Raw genomic sequence first — 14,110 nt, 5'->3', positions numbered from 1 at the left:
GGATTTGATGGTTTGGGTTATGAGGAGAGGCTGGATAGACTGGGACTTTTTTCTCTGGAGCGTGGGAGGCTGAGGGGTGATCTTATAGAGGTCTTTAAAATAATGAGGGGCACAGATCAGCTAGATAGTCAATATCTTTTCCCAAAGGTAGGGGAGTCTAAAATTAGAGGGCATAGGTTTAAGGTGAGAGGGGAGAGATACAAAAGTGTCCAGGGGGGACAATATTTTCAAACAGAGGGTGGTGAGTGTCTGGAACAAGCTGCCAGAGGTAGGAGTAGAGGCGGGTACAATTTTGTCTTTTAAAATGCATTTAGACAGTTACATGGGTAGGATGGGTATAGAGGGATATGGGCCAAATGCGGCAATTGGGATTAGCTGAGGGGTTTAAAAAAAGGGCGGCATGGACAAGTTGGGCCGAAGGGCCTGTTTCCTTGCTGTAAACCTCTATGACTCTATGATTCTGTGAGAGCGGCACCGAGGGAGTGTGGCATCGAGGGAAAGCGGCATCGAGGGAGAGCGGCATCGAGGGAGAGCGGCATCGAGGGAGTGTGGCATCGAGGGAGAGTGGCATCGAGGGAGAGCGGCACCGAGGGAGTGCGGCACCGAGGGAGTGTGGCACCGAGGGAGTGCGGCACCGAGGGAGTGCGGCACCGAGGGAGTGCGGCACCGAGGGAGTGTGGCACTGAGGGAGTGCGGCACCGAGGTAGTGCGGCACTGAGGGAGTGCGGCACCGAGGGAGTGCGGCATCGAGGGAGAACGGCACCGAGGGAGTGCGGCATCGAGGGAGTGCGGCACTGAGGGAGTGTGGCACTGAGGGAGAGCGGCACCGAGGGAGAGCGGCATCGAGGGAGTGCAGCATCGAGGGAGTGCGGCATCGAGGGAGTGCGGCACTGAGGGAGTGTGGCACTGAGGGAGTGTGGCATCGAGGGAGAGTGGCATCGAGGGAGAGCGGCATCGAGGGAGTGCGGCACCGAGAGAGTGCGGCACTGAGGGAGTGTGGCACCGAGGGAGAGCGGCATCGAGGGAGTGCGGCACTGAGGGAGTGCGGCACTGAGGGAGTGTGGCACTGAGGGAGAGCGGCACTGAGGGAGTGTGGCACCGAGGGAGAGCGGCATCGAGGGAGTGCGGCACCGAGGGAGTGTGGCACTGAGGGAGAGCGGCATCGAGGGAGTGCGGCACTGAGGGAGTGTGGCATCGACGGAGAGTGGCATCGAGGGAGAGCGGCATCGAGGGAGTGCGGCACAGAGGGAGTGTGGCACTGAGGGAGTGTCGTACCGAGGGAGAACGGCATCGAGGGAGTGCAGCATCGAGGGAGAGCGGCATCGAGGGAGTGCGGCACTGAAGGAGTGTGGCACCGAGGGAGTGTGGCACCGAGGGAGTGCGGCACTGAAGGAGTGTGGCACCGAGGGAGTGTGGCACCGAGGGAGTGTGGCACCGAGGGAGTGCGGCGCCGAGGGAGTGTGGCACCGAGGGAGTGCAGCACTGAGGGAGTGTCGTACCGAGGGAGTGTCGTACCGAGGGAGAGCGGCATCGAGGGAGTGCGGCACTGAAGGAGTGTGGCACCGAGGGAGTGTGGCACCGAGGGAGTGTGGCACCGAGGGAGTGCGGCGCCGAGGGAGTGTGGCACCGAGGGAGTGCAGCACCGAGGGAGTGTCGTACCGAGGGAGTGTCGTACCGAGGGAGAGTGGCACCGAGGGAGTGTGGCACCGAGGGAGTGTGGCACCGAGGGAGTGCGGCGCCGAGGGACTGTGGCACCGAGGGAGTGCAGCACCGAGGGAGTGTCGTACCGAGGGAGTGTCGTACCGAGGGAGAGCGGCATCGAGGGAGAGCGGCATCGAGGGAGTGCGGCACTGAGGGAGTGCGGCACCGAGGGAGTGTGGCACCGAGGGAGTGCGGCGCCGAGGGAGAGCGGCGCCGAGGGAGAGTGGCACCGAGGGAGAGCGGCGCCGAGGGAGTGCGGCACCGAGGGAGTGTGGCACTGAGGGAGTGTGGCACTGAAGGAGTGCGGCACCGAGGGAGTGTGGCACTGAAGGAGTGCGGCACCGAGGGAGTGTGGCACTGAAGGAGTGCGGCACCGAGGGAGTGTGGCACTGAAGGAGTGCGGCACCGAGGGAGTGCAGCACCGAGGGAGTGCAGCACCGAGGGAGTGCGGCACCGAGGGAGTGTGGCACTGAGGGAGTGCGGCACCGAGGGAGTGCGGCACCGAGGGAGTGTGGCACTGAGGGAGTGCGGCACCGAGGGAGTGCAGCACCGAGGGAGTGCGGCACCGAGGGAGTGCGGCACCGAGGGAGTGCGGCACCGAGGGAGTGTGGCACTGAGGGAGTGCGGCACCGAGGGAGTGTGGCACCGAGGGAGTGTGGCACTGAGGGAGTGCGGCACTGAGGGAGTGAGGCACCGAGGGAGTGTGGCACTGAGGGAGTGCGGCACTGAGGGAGTGCGGCGCTGAGGGAGAGCGGCACTGAGGGAATGTGGCACCAAGGGAGTGCGGCGCCGAGGGAGTGTGGCACTGAGGGAGTGCGGCACCGAGGGAGTGTGGCACCGAGGGAGTGTGGCACTGAGGGAGTGCGGCACTGAGGGAGTGCGGCGCTGAGGGAGAGCGGCACTGAGGTAATGTGGCACCAAGGGAGTGCGGCGCTGAGGGAGTGCAGCATTGAGGGAGAGCGGCACTGAGGGAATGTGGCACCGAGGGAGTGCGGCGCTGAGGGAGTGCGGCACCGAGGGAATGCGGCACCGAGGGAGTGCGGCACCGAGGGAGAGCGGCACTGAGGGAATGTGGCACCGAGGGAGTGCGGCGCTGAGGGAGTGCGGCACCGAGGGAGTGCGGCGCTGAGGGAGTGTGGCACCGAGGGAGTGCGGCACCGAGGGAGTATGGCACCGAGGGAGTGCGGCACCGAGGGAGTGCGGCACCGAGGGAGTGCGGCACCGAGGGAGTGCGGCACCGAGGGAGTGAGGCACCGAGGGAGTGCGGCACCGAGGGAGTGCGGCACTGAAGGACTGTGGCACTGTTACCGCACTGTGATTGGAGATGCTAATCTGAGGCCTCTCTGTCCTCTCATGTCGATGTAGAAGATGCCAGGTTACTATTTTCAGAGGAATTCTCCCTCGTGTACCTGGATCCAAAATTTATCCCACAACCAACATCACTGAGGAAGATTATCTGATCATTATCACACTGGGGTCCGTGAGAACAGCTCTGAGCAAACTGATTTCTTCCAGAACATCAGTGCTTACAACTTGAGAGAATTTTATTGGTTGTAAAGCACATTGGGACATTCCAAAATTGTGATTGGAGGATAGGAATGTAACATTTTCTTTCCTGTCTGGAGCTGGAAGCTTATTGGGCTCCAGGTCTGTAAGGGGCCAGATAGTTACCTCCAATCAGCAGCGTAATCCCCGCCACAAAACACATCCTCAGTTTGATGTCTGGATTGTCTTTCTGGAATTTGATGCAGTCCAGACCGAGGATGAGGATGATGAAGGCAAATCCAGCCAGGATATCCGCAGTAATCATCAGGGCTCGAGTCATCACCAACTTCACTGTCAGAAAGAAAGCAAACAGGGTCAGAGTTCACCTTTCCTTGTCCTTATCACAATTATCCTGCGGAATAAATCCAAGCTCCAACAAGCGTCCATTTGATTGGGCTGCTCCGGGAGCTGGGAGTATTTGCTCTGGAATGTGATGGTGTTGGGCAGACATTTAAACCGGAACCGGGAGTACACAATGGGAAGCCGCAGTCAATTTCCTGATTTACAATCTGCCCAACTCTCTCTCCGTCACAGCGAATGGAAAGTTCTAGCAGCCATCATCACTTTTCTCTTTGTAACTCGGCCTGTGTGATGTTAGAGCCATACATCCTGGAGTGAAAGTGAAGGGAACCAACTCATCACAGATACTGCCTTCCATTGAACACCAGCCCAGACCAATGCAGACCACCCCTGCCTCTTTCCCTGTCTCTGTCTGTCTGTGTCTCTGCCTGTGTCTCTGTCTATCTATATCTATCTATCTATCTATCTCATTGTCTGTCTATCTCTCTATCTATCTATCTTTCTTTCTATCTGTCTGAAAATTTGTCTATTAACTGAAAGGAGCTTTGTGAAATCTTCTTTATGAATTTCAACTCAAGAGCAGGAGGCCATTCGGCCCCTCCAACCTGTTCCACTATTCAATTAGATTGTGGCTGATTTATATTTCACCTCCATTTACCAACCACAGGGACCGGAGAGCTTCAAATCACCAACTCACCTGCAGCTCCTCAAGGGTAATTAGAGATGGCAAATAAAAATGTCAGCCTGGCCAATGATGCCCACATTCTGTGAACCCCATGTCCATGAATACCTTTTCCAAGATAAACCAATCGGTTCCATCTTTTAGGTGTCAAGGTATCACCTGTTTCGCTGAATGGCCTCGCTGGAATTTTCCACTTTGATGTTTGGATCTCAGTGGGAATCATTTCTCCGCACTCTCGTATCAAATCAGTTTGTTCAAAATGACCCAAGCAGGAGGCCACAGGGAGTTCAGGGCCAGCAGAAAACTCTTGAACTTGTTGAAACCTAATATTCTGGGAGTGGCTTGGCAGGGTAAAGGCTGGTGGTGGGGGGGGGGGGGCACGGTGTTTCCTCTTGTGGGGGAAGCTAGAACTCTGGGCACAACTTATAGATGAGGATGAGGAGGAATTTCATTCCTCAGAGTGTCAGTAACCTCTGAGATTCTCTGCACCAGAGAGCAGGGAATGCTGGGACATTGAGTTCGACGGATTTTTATTGATAAGAGGGTCAAGAGTTTTGGGCAACAGGCAGCAACGTGGAATTTGGGCCATAGTAGTGTTGGCCGTGACCCCATTGAATGGCAGAGCAGGCTCGATGGGCTGAATGGCCTACTCCTGCTCCTATTTCTTATGACGTAACATCCTGTTAATTGTTTAAAGGGAAAACTCGAATCCTGGGAATCATGGATCCCCACTTGCAGTGTCTGTTATTCTGGGAAACCCTCTGGTGCACCTATAATAACACGTTAGTGAGGCAGAGCTAGAATCAAAGGGACCTTTCACTTGTTGAGGTTTCCAGTGTTTTGGATCCATTTGGTGGCTATTGTCGGGTGACAGAGTGTGAGCTGGCAAAGTGGATCCACTCTGTTGAACATTGCACAATATTCCCTTTGAAAAACACTTGGCCCAGGGAAGCCGCAACAAAACAGAGAGAGACAATGGGGCTACATGAAGCATGTAGTATGATCACGGGCAACATGAAGCATGTAGTATGATCACGGGCAACATGAAGCATGTAGTATGACCACAGGCTACATGAAGTGTGTAGTATGACCACGGGCAACATGAAGCATGTAGTATGATCACGGGCAACATGAAGCATGTAGTATGACCACGGGCAACATGAAGCATGTAGTATGACCACGGGCAACATGAAGCATGTAGTATGATCACGGGCAACATGAAGCATGTAGTATGACCACAGGCTACATGAAGTGTGTAGTATGACCACGGGCAACATGAAGCATGTAGTATGACCACGGGCAACATGAAGCATGTAGTATGACCACGGGCAACATGAAGCATGTAGTATGATCACGGGCAACATGAAGCATGTAGTATGACCACGGGCAACATGAAGCATGTAGTATGATCACGGGCAACATGAAGCGTGTAGTATGACCACAGTCTCAGCGCTCTCCATCTCTGTAACCTCAGTCCTACCACCCTCCAGGATCTCTGCACTTCTCCAATTCTGGCCTCCTGAACATCCTCGATTTTAGGGGGTAGGGCCTGGGTGGGATTGTGGTCGGTGCAGACTCGATGGGCCGAATGGCCTCCTTCTGCACTGTAGGGTTTCTATGATTTCTATGATTCCATCCTTGGTGGCCATGCCTTCAGATTCCTGGTCCCTCAGCTTTGGAATCCTTTCACTGAACACCCTTATCTTCCTCCTTAACATCCACCTCTTTGACCAAGCTGTCCTCATATCTCCTTAGGCGTAGGAGAGCCACATTTTATTGGCCAATAGGTTTGAGATTGTTTGGATGGGAGTGGGGAGCGGTGGGTTTACAGTGAGTGGGATCTTGTGCTCAGCTTCATTTTTGGGAGAACCCCCTCCCCTCCCCTCCCCCCACCTCAGGACCCAAAGGCCAAAGCCAAGGAAATACACAAATCGCTCGGTTTACTTGTGGAAATGTGCCGGCGTGAATACTTAGCTGGCTGAAATCCAAGCTCACTTCCTGTCTGAATGATAGAAAAGATGTTAAAAGTTGTGATGAGCTGAGCAAATGTGGACCTGACCTTCCCCATCAACAATGAAGCAACATGATTCTCAATAAGATCCTCGAGACTGACTCAACGAATGAAAACCCTGAGATCACTTTCTAAATGAGATCGCTCTCTTAGATCACTCACATGAGATCCCTCAGAGCAGTTCTGAATAAGATCCTCTTTAAGCTTCTCTCGTTGAGATCCCCTTAGATCCGTTCTCTCGGAGAGGGCTCCATGTCCACAATGCAGAGTTTGGGATTGCTTTTTCCAAACAAAATACTTATACAAGTATTTTTCTCATAATGTGATTTGAGCAAAACTTCCCTCATAAGGCTTCATTTCCTGAGGCAGCTACGTGTTAAGTGAAGCTTCCAAAGGTTTACTGGGCCAAAGGGCTTGTTCCTGTGCTGTGCATTTCCAGCTACTTCATCAAAAACCTTCCCTCCATCATTAGATCTGAAATGGGGATGTTTCCTGATGATTTCACTGCGTTCAGTACCCTTTGCAGCTGCTCAGATGCTGAAGCACTTCACCCCAGACGCAGCAAGACCTGGACAATATCCAGACTTGAGCTGACAAGTGGCAAATAACATTCACAACACACAAATGCCAGGCAATGACCATCTCCAAAAAGAGAGAATCTAACCATTATCCCTTGACATTCAATGGTGTTACCATCACTGAATCCCCCACAGTCAACATTCTGGGGGTGACTATTGACCAGAAACTGAACTGGACTAGCCATATAAATACTGTGGCTACAAGAGCAGGTCAGAGACTGGGAACCCTGCGGTGAGTAACTCACCTCCTGGCTCCCCAAAGCCTGTCCACTATTGAGAAAGCACAATTCAGGAGTGTGATGGAATACTCTGCGCTTAGCTGGATGAGTGCAACTCCAACAACACTCAAAAAGCCAACACAATCCAGGACAAAACTGCCTGCCTCATACCCACCTCCACCCCCATCTTAAAAAATCACTCCTTCCACCATCAGTGGAAGGAGTGATTTTCAGGAGTCATCAGGAAGATGCACTACAGCAACTCGCCAAGGCTCCTTCAACATCACCAATCTTCTCCAAGTCCCCCTCAGCATCCTGACTTGGAAATATATCACCGTTCCTTCACTGTCGCTGGGTCAAAATCCTGGAACTCCCTCCCTAACAGCACTGTGGGTGTACCAACACCTCAGGGACTGCAGCGGCTCGAGAAGGCAGCTCACCAGCACCTTCTCAAGAGCCATTAGGGATGGGCAATAAATGCTGGCCAACCAGTGACTCCCACATCCCCTGAATGAATACAAAGAAATGTGATTTTTACAATATTGTCACCAATCTGTTGGATGATTTTCATATAACTCTCATGTAGAATGACAAGCACTTTGATTGCATTAATCACTGAAAAATGATAAGGGAACAATCCTGACTTATTTGAAATTTGGTGCATTTGTGGAAATGATTGAAGGGGTAACTCCACATTCCACCTGGTGGCCAGGTTTGAGCAGAGTCGAGTTTGGAGAATTTGTTCATGGCTCCCAGCGCTGAGACCATTCTCAGACTGTGGGTTAGGGTTGGGGTTACACTGTCTCGGTGACTGGAAAGTGTTATCTGATGGAAACAGACAAAAATTGAATTTATTTATCGTATCACAGAGCTAAGGCACAAAAGCAGTCAGACGATACTCACAGGGAAGGTCAGATAGAATTGAATCATAGTCATCGCACGTTCGAATCCCATCAACTGTACTTGTGACACATTCCCACCAGAGACCACGACACTTCTGACTCACCTGAGCAAAAATATCACAAACAGATAGTCAGAGCTGAAAAATAAATGAATCCAAGAGGAACCAATCCGTCTAAAGTGAGGTTACGATGGTTATCAGACCTGGAGAATATCGGCCTTTCCACCTTTACAAAGCCACAAGATTTGTAGCCTCTGGAACCGGGTTTCTAATATTGGCCAGTGTTTCACCAATTGCTTTTGAATAATGTCTACAGAAATCCATGTCCAAATGCAGCAAGATCCAGACAATATCCAGACTTGGGCTGACAAGTGGCAGGAACATTTGTACCACACAAATGCTGGGCAATGACCGTTTCCAATGAGAGAATCTAACAGTTTCCCCCTTGACATTCAATGACATAACTATTGCTGACTCCCTATTATCAATATTCTGGGGTTACCATTGACCAGAAACTGAACTGGACTACCCATATAAATACTGTGGCTTTAGAAGTTGGGAACCCTACGGCGAGTAACTCACCTCCTGATTCCCTAAAGCCTGTCCGCCATCTCCAAGGAATAAGTCAGGAATGGGATGGAATACTCTCCATTTGGGTTGCCTCTTAGGGTTTCAGAGTAGGGTTTGATTATTTTGATTCACAGAGGCCGAGTCATGTGCCAATGAGCAGCGTTACACTTTCAGTGACAAGCAGGCAGTTTTCTGCTTGAGTCTGCACGGAGTAGAGCTCTCTCTCTCACTCTCTCTCTGGAGAGTGTAATTTGGGACCTGCTGGAAAATAGATATCTCTCTCCAGAGGTGTTCTGGAGGCTTGAAGCCAAGCAACAACCATACCAGCACGTGAGACTGCTGTTTGCAAACTCATTTGGAAGAGGAGTTTATGTCTATGAGGAATATTGCTTAAATTGGAACTGATGGAGATAGGCTAGCAATTAAGAATAGTAGTTTGTCATGTACGTATTTCAATTGGTAAAATTTTGCTAATACTTTTTGTTATAGTTAAACTGTATTGTTAAATAAAATTTGTTTTAACAGAAGATTCCTAGTGTGTCAACAGAATCTCACCTTATTCTCACCCTAATGCCAAAATCAAAAACAGTTAGAGACTAGTCTAACTTCACTTTATACCTTGCAATTTCTGATCTGATCCCTAACAGTCTGGACATGGAATCCCGAATGCTGACCACTTTGATGAGAATTGTTATTGTTTCAATAGATTACCCTTTGCAATAGCGTCTGCTCTGGAAATGTTCCCAATGTCACCCACTCTAGAACTCCACGCTCCGTATGGATGACATATTTATCTGTGGCTTCCTGAGGGATGAACCTGATCAGAGAGTCAGAACCGTCCTGAGTGGCTGATGGGATGTGGGTCTAACATTGAATGAAAAATGTGAGTTCACCAAACCTGTGAGTTCCCCAGTCGGGTGAAATGAGGAAAGTTAATGTGTGTGAAATGAAGTTAATCATTGCCTTGAATTAGACTGCAGTTTGCAGAATGGGTGAGCAGGATATTTTGACACTCTGAGTATAAAACACACTCTGCCTGATTAATGCAGTCTGAATATAACCAAACTCTCTGAGGCTCAACATTCATCTGTATCACACTCAATTAACCACTTCATGGGCAGAATGTCGCTCGCGATGTGCATGCTCAGTGGGGGTGGGAACCCCAGCACCAGTTGCCGCTCTCTCCCAGTTGCTGTGGCTCTGAGTGTAGAGTTCCATTGGATACTGAATTCCCCACGCCAGCGCCACATCACCCTTCCCCCAACTCCAACCACCTCCGAAAGGTTGGACAGCCTTCCCAGCCCTCTGGACATCTGACCCTTCGATGGACCCGGGGCTTCCAGCTCATCTCTGCAGCTTTGGGGATGTGTGAGCAGATCTGTGATCTGAAACTCCCTGAAACCCTCAATTGCAACTATGGACGGGCACTTTTCCTCAGTGCCACACTGGACACAATCACTACTCACCCAGGCCAAGCATAGAAACTCATTGAGTCTTTACCAGCACTGGATCCAGGCACACCGGACTCGGTTATGCCCACTGCCCCCAGCTGCCACCTCTGCCTAGGGTCTCCTTTGCCAGGTGGGGGCCACCTGGCTGTCAATCAGGAATTCCGCTCTGACTCTCTGATCATGTTCATCCCTCATGGAGACATGGATAAATATGTCATCCATATGGAGAATGGAGTTCCAGAGTGGGAGTCATTGGGAGTGCTGGGATCACTGATGTAACAGGAGGATACGGAATTACATTCGCTGGAATTCAGACCAGGCAGGAGGAGGGGCCGGTCTGAATTCCAGTGAATGTAATCCCTTATCCTCCCGTTACATCAGTGACCCACATCCCAGCATTCCCAATGACTCCCACTCTAGAACTCCACGCTCCGTATGGATGACATATTCATCCGTGGCTCCATGAGGGATGAACCTGATCAGAGAGTCAGAACCGTCCTGAGTGGCTGATGGGATGTGGGTCTAACATTGAATGTGCCTTTAAACTTCATGGTGCGCTGCCATTGGACAATGCGCCCCCCACTCGTGCGCCCTCCTGCCTCAGATCCAATGCAGGGACGATTCATGCCGACTCCCACTCCCGTGGCCAACCAGATAACATCCCGCTTCTGAATTGATCGTGGCCCATTGAACCTTCGCCACTGACAATCCCACCCAGGTCCTATCCCTGTGACTCCGTATATTTACCCTGCTTATCCCCCTGACACTGAGGGAGAATTTAGCATGGCCAATCAACCTAACCAGCACATCTATCGGGCAGTGGGGGGCGAACCGGAGCACCTGGAGGAAACCCACGCAGACACAGGGAGAAGGTGCAAACTCCACACAGACAGTGACCCAAGCTGGGAATCGAACTCGGGTCCCTGGCGCTGTGAGGCAGCAGTGCTAACCACTGTGCCACCGTGCCGCCCCTGCCTTTATCTCCTTACTTAACAAAAACTTTCCAATCCAGATTTAAGTGAATCAATGTAAAATTCTAGCGCTGCACTGGGATATGAGGAGGGTGAAGAGCGCACTCTGGGATATGAGGAGAGTGAGCAGCGCACACTGGGATATGAGGAGAGTGAAGAGCGCACTCTGGGATATGAGGAGAGTGAAGAGCGCACTCTGGGATATGAGGAGGATGAAGAGCACACACAGGGACACGAGGAGGGTGAACAGCGCACACTGGGATATGAGGAGAGTGAAGAGCGCACTCTGGGATATGAGGAGGGTGAACAGCGCACACTGGGATATGAGGAGAGTGAAGAGCGCACTCTGGGATATGAGGAGAGTGAAGAGCGCACTCTGGGATATGAGGAGAGTGAAGAGCGCACTCTGGGATATGAGGAGGGTGAAGAGCGCACTCTGGGATATGAGGAGGGTGAAGAGCGCACTCTGGGATATGAGGAGAGTGAAGAGCGCACTCTGGGATATGAGGAGAGTGAAGAGCGCACTCTGGGATATGAGGAGAGTGAAGAGCGCACTCTGGGATATGAGGAGGGTGAACAGCGCACACTGGGATATGAGGAGAGTGAGCAGCGCACACTGGGATATGAGGAGGATGAAGAGCGCACTCTGGGATATGAGGAGAGTGAAGAGCGCACTCTGGGATATGAGGAGAGTGAAGAGCGCACTCTGGGATATGAGGAGAGTGAAGAGCGCACACTGGGATATGAGGAGAGTGAAGAGCGCACTCTGGGATATGAGGAGAGTGAAGAGCGCACTCTGGGATATGAGGAGAGTGAAGAGCGCACTCTGGGATATGGGGAGGGTGAACAGCGCACACTGGGATATGAGGAGAGTGAGCAGCGCACACTGGGATATGAGGAGGGTGAACAGCGCACACTGGGATATGAGGAGAGTGAAGAGCGCACTCTGGGATATGAGGAGAGTGAAGAGCGCACACTGGGACACGAGGAGAGTGAGCAGCGCACACTGGGATATGAGGAGAGTGACGAGCGCACACTGGGATACGAGGAGAGTGAGCAGCGCACACTGTTTGACTCTTTCTGTGCATTGACTTTGATGTAAATTCCCATCACAACCCAAATCCAGTGATAATGTCACAGCCAATCACAGGAGATACAAGTAACTCGCTACAATTGAGTTTGAAAGAAGGGGATCCTCACCCGCATTTGATTCGCTGAGGGATAATATCCCCAATCAGGCTGAAATTACTCAAGTTAATGTGTGTTAAATGAAGTTAATCATTGCCTTAAATACAGTGCATTTTTTTCAGAATGAGTGAGCAACTTATTCTAACACAGCAGTATCATACAAAGCTCTATAAGATTAAAGAAAAATGCTGGAAAATCTCAGCAGGTCTGACAGCATCTGTGGAGAGAGAATAGAGCCAATGTTTCGAGTCTAGATGACCCTTTGCTGGCTCTATTCGCTTCCCACAGACACTGTCAGACCTGTTGAGATTTTCCAGCATTTTTCTGTTTTTGTTTCAGATTCCAGCATCCACAGTATTTTGCATTTATCTGTATGATTATTGCAGTTTGGGGTTTGAAATGCAATCAATACTAAGTATCCTACCTGGCCTCCTATAATCATGTGACATGTGACGTCTGCCCTGTCTGCTAACTAGTGGAGATCTGTGACTAGTGGAGTTCCGCAGGGCTCTGGACTGGGACCTCTGCTGTTTGTGATATATATAAATGATTTGGAGGAAGATGTAGCTGGTGTGATCAGTAAGTTTGCAGACGACACGAAGATTGCTGGAGTTGCGGATAGTGATGAACATTGTCAGAGAATACAGCAGGATATAGATAGGCTGGAACATTGGGCGGAGAAATGGCAGATGGAATTTAATCCAGATAAATGCGAAGTGATGCATTTCGGTAGATCTAATGTAAGGGGGAGCTATACAATAAATGGCAGAACCATCAGGAGTATAGACACACAGAGGGACCTGGGTGTACAAGTCCACAGATCCTTAAAGGTGGCAGCACAGGTGGAGAGGGTGGTGAAGAAGGCATATGGCATGCTTGCCTTTATTGGACGGGGCATAGAATATAAAAGTTGGCATATGATGTTGCAGCTGTATAGAACGATGGTTAGGCCACATTTGGAATACTGCATCCAGTTCTGGTCGCCACACTACCAGAAGGACGTGGGCGCTTTGGAGAGAGTACAGAGAAGGTTTACCAGGATGTTGCCTGGTATGGAGGGTCTTAGCTATGAGGAGAGATTGGGTAAACTGGGGTTGTTCTCCCTGGAAAGACGGAGGATGAGGGGGTGACCTAATAGAGGTGTATAAAATTATAAAGGGCATAGATAGAGTGAACAGTGGGAAGCTTTTTCCCAGGTCGGAGGTGACGAACACAAGGGGTCACGGGTTCAAGGTGAGGGGGGCAAGGTTTAACACAGATGTCAGGGGGACGTATTTTACACAGAGGGTGGTGGGGGCCTGGAATGCGCTGCCAAGCAAGGTGATTGAGGCGGACACGCTGGAATCGTTTAAGACTTATCTAGATAACCACATGAACAGACTGGGAATAGAGGGATACAAAGGAATGGTCTAGTGGGCACATGAGCGGTGCAGGCTTGGAGGGCCGAAGGGCCTGTTCCTGTGCTGTATTGTTCTTTGTTCTTTGTTCTAACAGCCATAATGAGACACAACACCAGAAAGAGTGTCATCATTGAGCGTGTAACATGACGTTCAGAGTAGAGCTGAGATTGAGCTTTAAAAAGCTGGAAGAGAAGCCAGGGCTACAGGAAGAGGAAGACTGCAATGCTCCAAGGAAAAGCAAACACAAAGCAAAAGATAAAAGTAAAATATTGGGAGAGACAAAAATGGCTGTAAATTTGTCACTTCAACTCCTGTCCAAATGAAAGGAGATATGAGGAAGAACTGGTATTTATGCACTGGCAAAACTACAAGATTGCACCAGATTTAATTAACAAGTTTGAGCCAATAAAAGTAGCAACAATTTGAACTTTACTGGGGAGAGACTGCTACAAATTATATTCCACCCTAAAAATCCATCCAAGGACCAGGAAAAACAGAGTGCAGAAATTTTGGAAGCCTTGAAGGCATGCTTTCAACCCCAAGTGAATGTAACTTATGAACACTATGTGTTCAACATTAGGGATCATGGTGAAA

General features: G+C 50.8%; 2 protein-coding genes across 2 annotated transcripts in view; one reads left to right on the top strand and one right to left on the bottom strand.

The window, feature by feature from the left end:
• ccdc50a (coiled-coil domain containing 50a) overlaps positions 1-14,110 on the top strand; it is a 352,068-nt gene that overhangs the window by 135,771 nt on the left and 202,187 nt on the right. The gene's annotated exons all lie outside the window — the stretch shown is intronic.
• The window catches only part of LOC144485690 (claudin-16-like), a 74,275-nt gene that overhangs the window by 57,701 nt on the left and 2,464 nt on the right, over positions 1-14,110 (bottom strand). Inside the window, exons 2-3 of the mRNA XM_078203808.1 lie at positions 7,939-8,041; positions 3,373-3,537 (exon numbers count right to left, since the gene is read on the bottom strand). Coding sequence (XP_078059934.1) covers positions 3,373-3,537; positions 7,939-8,041 — 268 coding nt within the window. The remainder of the gene's footprint in view (positions 1-3,372; positions 3,538-7,938; positions 8,042-14,110) is intronic.

Source organism: Mustelus asterias, chromosome 3, assembly GCF_964213995.1.
Source record: "Mustelus asterias chromosome 3, sMusAst1.hap1.1, whole genome shotgun sequence".
In the NCBI taxonomy this organism is placed as follows: Eukaryota; Metazoa; Chordata; class Chondrichthyes; order Carcharhiniformes; family Triakidae; genus Mustelus; species Mustelus asterias.
The sequence above is the reverse complement of the archived record's forward strand: the minus strand, read 5'-3'. Positions and strand labels throughout refer to the sequence as shown.